This window comes from Notothenia rossii, assembly GCF_949606895.1.
Source record: "Notothenia rossii genome assembly, chromosome: 9".
Classification (NCBI taxonomy): domain Eukaryota; kingdom Metazoa; phylum Chordata; class Actinopteri; order Perciformes; family Nototheniidae; genus Notothenia; species Notothenia rossii.
Window position 1 is genome coordinate 4,273,613 of NC_136907.1, and position 7,432 is coordinate 4,281,044.

At 29.4% G+C, this 7,432-nt stretch overlaps 1 protein-coding gene across 1 annotated transcript; it reads right to left on the reverse strand.

Annotated features, from left to right (window-relative positions):
- Positions 1-229: 229 nt before the first annotated feature.
- Positions 230-7,430, reverse strand: LOC307018419 (ubiquitin carboxyl-terminal hydrolase 28-like; the record flags this gene model as incomplete). The annotated part of the gene is made up of 3 exons (XM_079648653.1): positions 230-1,537; positions 4,123-4,321; positions 7,308-7,430. 3 exons carry the CDS (start codon positions 7,428-7,430, stop codon positions 1,362-1,364), a joined length of 498 nt encoding a protein of 165 aa, XP_079504779.1. The 3' UTR covers positions 230-1,361.
- Between the last annotated feature and the right edge of the window lie 2 nt (positions 7,431-7,432).

The window sequence follows — 7,432 nt, forward strand, 5'->3', positions numbered from 1 at the left end:
TGGTCATCCTGCTGTTCTTGTGATGATGACAATGGCAGCAGTGTTTACATGTATGCGTTCAGAATAGTGAGCTACCATGACCAATATACTGTGTGCAAATGAACATACCTACATACATGTCAAAATAAAAACGGCAAAATAAATATATATTTTCTAAAATGTAATTGCTCATAACAGCTGATATTATTTGAGCAAACTCCCACTACTTTAACAGATAATAACAAAGGTGTACACAGAGTATTTAAAACATTTATTGAGCATCATCACAGAGTACAAGTGACACCAGACAGAAAGCACTTCCTCTCTTGTCCCATATGTTTCCTCTCAAAGGCTTTACATGGTTAACAGAGGTGCATTAGCTCTAGTGCACAGATCAACTTCCATCATTTTCTTATGCCTAATAGATCTGTGGATATGTTTCTTTCTAGTTTCACGTAAAATGTCCTGGTAACGTTATATAAAACATAGATTTAATAATAAAACCATCAGTTACCGTGCAGTAATAAACTAGGGTTTCTTTTAGCCCTGTCTAAAGGCCTTAATGTGCATTCACACTGCTTAGCAACACAACAACAAATCCTACCAATCCGCTCACTTCCTACTCAGTTCAGTGCCAGTATTTAAACTCATATCTGGTCAAAACTAATACATACTTTCACCAGTTATTCAATATGATAGTGTACTACTTTTGCAAAACCTGCTACTGCTGCTTTAAGGACTTCTGTTTGAGTATTTCAACAGGCTTGGGGCTGCATTCATGTTTCCTACCCCAATCTATCCCATAAAAGAGAGCCTATCAGGGGTGGAAGAAGTATTCTGATCCATTACTTAAGTAAAAGTACTAATACTCCTCCACAAGTAAAAGTACCACATTGAGAATGTTATTTAAGTAGAAGTATTATAGCGTCAAGAAAATGTACTCAAAGTGTGTGAAGTAAAAGTACTCATTACAGAAAGAAAGTCAAAATTCTTAAATTAATTATTTTTTGAATAATCTGGTAAATCCTCACATTTGATCAAAATGAAATATGAAATGTTTTTGGTTTGTGAATTGCTAGTGTTTTCACAAGGCTGGACAGTTTAATCAACATCAAAACATATATTTTTCAAAGTTCTTTGTATGTTTCGTAATTTAAAATTAAAGTAGTATAAGCAGCGTCATTTATGCAGTGGACTAAAACGTACCATATTTCCTTCCTGGATGTAGTACAAGTATAAAGTGCCACAGGAAGAAAAGACATATATAAAAGTAACCCACATGTGTACCATTACTTTCCACCACTGGAGCTTCCAGCTAGCCGGGCTAAACCGGCAGACACAACGGTCGGACCCTCGATTAAAGGAGCTTTTATTTGGGGGTTTTACTGAACGCTGACGACGGAGGTTTTGTGCAGGGACTCCATGACGGCGGCCAGGCGGCTGCACAGGTCGTGGGCCGCCGTCACCGGGACTTTGGGGGGGTCTTTGAGAACGATCCTCTCAGCAGAACCGTCCAGAACCCGGGGCAGAAACTCCCCCAGCTTCTCCTGCAAGGAGTCTGAAAACAGGAAGAGCAGCACAGAGAAAGAGGGGTTAGCTAAGCGCGTCGAGCACCAGGAAGAGCGTTATATAAATCACATTAGTTTATATAGTTCCATTTTTTCTCGTCAATGCAACAAAAGATTTAGAGCTAAAAATAAATCACATTAACAAACTTTGTTGTACAAATCAAAGTGACCCTCTTTCCACTTGTATGTTCTGTTGGTCTGTTTTTAATTGTTTGGTTGCCTTAGGAGCAATGCAAGTAAATGTTATTATTATTTAAATTTTTTATTTTACTTTTGCATTTACTGTTTAAAGATACTACTTCTTCTCATTGTGCTCAGATAAGGACGCATGGAAATCTGCAGATTAAGAATACGAAGCAGAATAGAAAATATCTTATTCATCTCTGGGGGAATTGGGGTTTTGTTACAGTTGCTCCGTCTCAAAATACAATAACATGCAATAAATATAAGTTTAAACATTAGAGAAACTCAAATGGAAATACTCAAATATAGTCTTTGTCCGAATAGTAATTAAGTACAGTACCTGAGTAAATGTAAACGTTGTTACTTCCACCACGAGGTCGAACCATGTCTAACCCTTTTCCACCTGGGTATAAACAAGTGATCTGCAGCTGTGCTTTATTTCAGAATGAATAATAATAATGGAATTTAACTGATTGAACTCTCTCACCGTGTTCAAATCACAAAACTCACCTCTTCAGAACTGCTTTTAATCATCTGTCATTAATGTTGTGTTTTAAGTGTTCTTTTAATAATGCTTTGTGTCTTTGAGTTTCAACAAAAGCGCTCGATAACAACGCATTATTATTAGAGGTGGGAAGTAGTGGAGTACAAATACTTTGTTACTGTACTTACAGTAAGTACATGTTTCTGGTATCAGTACTTACTCCACTACTTATTTTTCTGACAACTTTTTACTTTGACTTCTTACATGTTGAACACAAATACCTGTACTTTCTACTTCTTACATGTTGAACTCAAATACCTGTACTTTCTACTTCTTACATGTTGAACACAAATACCTGTACTTTCTACTTCTTACATGTTGAACACAAATACCTGTACTTTCTACTTCTTACACTTTGAACTCAAATACCTGTACTTTCTACTTCTTACAAGTTGAACACAAATACCTGTACTTTCTACTTCTTACATGTTGAACTCAAATACCTGTACTTTCTACTTCTTACATGTTGAACTCAAATACATGTACTTTCTACTTCTTACATGTTGAACTCAAATACCTGTACTTTCTACTTCTTACATGTTGAACTCAAATACCTGTACTTTCTACTTCTTACATGTTGAACACTAATACCTGTACTTTCTACTTCTTACATGTTGAACTCAAATACCTGAACTTTCTACTTCTTACATGTTGAACTCAAATACCTGTACTTTCTACTTCTTACATGTTGAACACAAATACCTGTACTTTCTACTTCTTACATGTTGAACTCAAATACCTGTACTTTCTACTTCTTACATGTTGAACACAAATACCTGTACTTTCTACTTCTTACATGTTGAACTCAAATACCTGTACTTTCTACTTCTCACATTTTGAACTCAAATACCTGAACTTTCTACTTCTCACATGTTGAACTCAAATACCTGTACTTTCTACTTCTTACATGTTGAACACAAATACCTGTACTTTCTACTTCTTACATTTTGAACTCAAATACCTGTACTTTCTACTTCTCACATGTTGAACTCAAATACCTGTACTTTCTACTTCTCACATTTTGAACTCAAATACCTGTACTTTCTACTTCTTACATGTTGAACTCAAATACCTGTACTTTCTACTTCTCACATGTTGAACTCAAATACCTGTACTTTCTACTTCTCACATTTTGAACTCAAATACCTGTACTTTCTACTTCTTACATTTTGAACTCAAATACCTGTACTTTCTACTTCTTACATGTTGAACTCAAATACCTGTACTTTCTACTTCTCACATTTTGAACTCAAATACCTGTACTTTCTACTTCTTACATGTTGAACTCAAATACCTGTACTTTCTACTTCTCACATGTTGAACACAAATACCTGTACTTTCTACTTCTTACATGTTGAACTCAAATACCTGTACTTTCTACTTCTCACATTTTGAACTCAAATACCTGTACTTTCTACTTCTTACATGTTGAACTCAAATACCTGTACTTTCTACTTCTTACATGTTGAACACAAATACCTGTACTTTCTACTTCTTACATTTTGAACACAAATACCTGTACTTTCTACTTCTTACACTTTGAACTCAAATACCTGAACTTTCTACTTCTCACATGTTGAACACAAATACCTGTACTTTCTACTTCTTACACTTTGAACTCAAATACCTGAACTTTCTACTTCTCACATGTTGAACACAAATACCTGTACGTTACTTTTTACTGAAGTACATTTCAAAGCCCTCTTTACTTAGACTTGAGTAAAGAAGTTTAGTCAGTACTTCTACTTTCACCAGAGTATTTTTAAACACAAGTATCTGTACTTCTGCTTGAGTAAAGGATGTGTGTACTTTTGCCCTCTCTGATGACTGAGTATTCGCTCCTCCTACCCTCCATGTCTCTCCCCAGGCAGCAGCACCAGTGGCTCCGGATGCTCTCCATGGCGTCCCGGTCCTCTCGGGTCGGACTCTGCTCTCGACTCATCAGGTGAAGGCAGGGGATCACAGCCTCCTCCATGATGGAAACCCCCTCCTCCACACTGTGCTGATCCCCACTGCAGAACAGCTGGGACGCACTGTCATTCAACGCCTGCAGGGGGTCAAGAGGTCAAGAGTCAAGGCTCTTATTGTCACCAGTATATAGCTTATAGTATATCATATCTGAGGTCACAGGCTCCTCCCACAGTGCAACACAATACAACAGATACAAATAGTTAATAGTGCAGAGGAGGAAGAGGAGGAGGAGGAAGATGATGAGGATGAGGAGGTTTGACTTTGCCAAACAGTATTTATAAATATAATACAATTCTTTATTGCATTGCACCAGGTACAATGAAATAAAATAAAAAGCAATCCTGCATTCCGACATATCCAACAAGAAATAAATATATATATGAACACAGATATATAAATATATATATGAACAGATATATAAATATATATATGAACACAGATATATAAATATATATATATGAAGACAGATATATAAATATATATATGAACACAGATATATAAATATATATATGAACACAGATATATAAATATATATATATGAAGACAGATATATAAATATATATATGAACACAGATATATAAATATATATATGAACACAGATATATAAATATATATATGAAGACAGATATATAAATATATATATGAACACAGATATATAAATATATATATATGAAGACAGATATATAAATATATATATATGAAGACAGATATATAAATATATATATATGAAGACAGATATATAAATATATATATATGAAGACAGATATATAAATATATATATATGAAGACAGATATATAAATATATATATGAAGACAGATATATAAATATATATATGAACACAGATATATAAATATATATATGAACACAGATATATAAATATATATATATGAAGACAGATATATAAATATATATATGAACACAGATATATAAATATATATATATGAAGACAGATATATAAATATATATATGAACACAGATATATAAATATATATATGAACACAGATATATAAATATATATATGAAGACAGATATATAAATATATATATATGAAGACAGATATATAAATATATATATATGAACACAGATATATAAATATATATATGAAGACAGATATATAAATATATATATGAACACAGATATATAAATATATATATATGAACACAGATATATAAATATATATATATGAACACAGATATATAAATATATATATGAACACAGATATATAAATATATATATGAACACAGATATATAAATATATATTTGAACACAGATATATAAATATATATATGAAGACAGATATATAAATATATATATATGAAGACAGATATATAAATATATATATATGAAGACAGATATATAAATATATATATATGAACACAGATATATAAATATATATATGAAGACAGATATATAAATATATATATGAACACAGATATATAAATATATATATATGAACACAGATATATAAATATATATATATGAACACAGATATATAAATATATATATATGAAGACAGATATATAAATATATATATGAACACAGATATATAAATATATATATGAAGACAGATATATAAATATATATATGAACACAGATATATAAATATATATATATGAAGACAGATATATAAATATATATATGAACACAGATATATAAATATATATATATGAAGACAGATATATAAATATATATATGAACACAGATATATAAATATATATATATGAAGACAGATATATAAATATATATATATGAAGACAGATATATAAATATATATATGAAGACAGATATATAAATATATATATGAACACAGATATATAAATATATATATATGAAGACAGATATATAAATATATATATATGAAGACAGATATATAAATATATATATGAACACAGATATATAAATATATATATATGAAGACAGATATATAAATATATATATGAACACAGATATATAAATATATATATATGAACACAGATATATAAATATATATATATGAACACAGATATATAAATATATATATATGAACACAGATATATAAATATATATATGAAGACAGATATATAAATATATATATGAACACAGATATATAAATATATATATATGAAGACAGATATATAAATATATATATGAAGACAGATATATAAATATATATATATGAAGACAGATATATAAATATATATATATGAAGACAGATATATAAATATATATATGAACACAGATATATAAATATATATATATGAAGACAGATATATAAATATATATATATGAAGACAGATATATAAATATATATGAACACAGATATATAAATATATATATGAAGACAGATATATAAATATATATATGAACAGATATATAAATATATATATATGAAGACAGATATATAAATATATATATATGAAGACAGATATATAAATATATATGTGAACACAGATATATAAATATATATAAATGAAGACAGATATATAAATATATATATGAACACAGATATATAAATATATATATATGAAGACAGATATATAAATATATATATATGAAGACAGATATATAAATATATATATGAACACAGATATATAAATATATATAAATGAAGACAGATATATAAATATATATATGAACACAGATATATAAATATATATATATGAAGACAGATATATAAATATATATATATGAAGACAGATATATAAATATATATATGAACACAGATATATAAATATATATATATGAAGACAGATATATAAATATATATATGAAGACAGATATATAAATATATATATGAAGACAGATATATAAATATATATATATGAAGACAGATATATAAATATATATATGAAGACAGATATATAAATATATATATATGAAGACAGATATATAAATATATATATATGAAGACAGATATATAAATATATATATATGAAGACAGATATATAAATATATATATGAAGACAGATATATAAATATATATATGAAGACAGATCGAGATCTAAACAAATGATAATTGTTATTTTGGTATGCTTTACTATTGAGCTCAGCTCTGTCTCCACACTCGGCCTGTGTTACTCACAGTGAGACATTTCCTCCTGTAGACGGAGATGAGAGATTTCTCTAAGCCCCGCCTCTCTCCGTGCTTCAGCAGCGTGCTGTTCGTCTCGTAGGCGTGAGCGAGGAAAATCAGAGCCTCTCGCATCC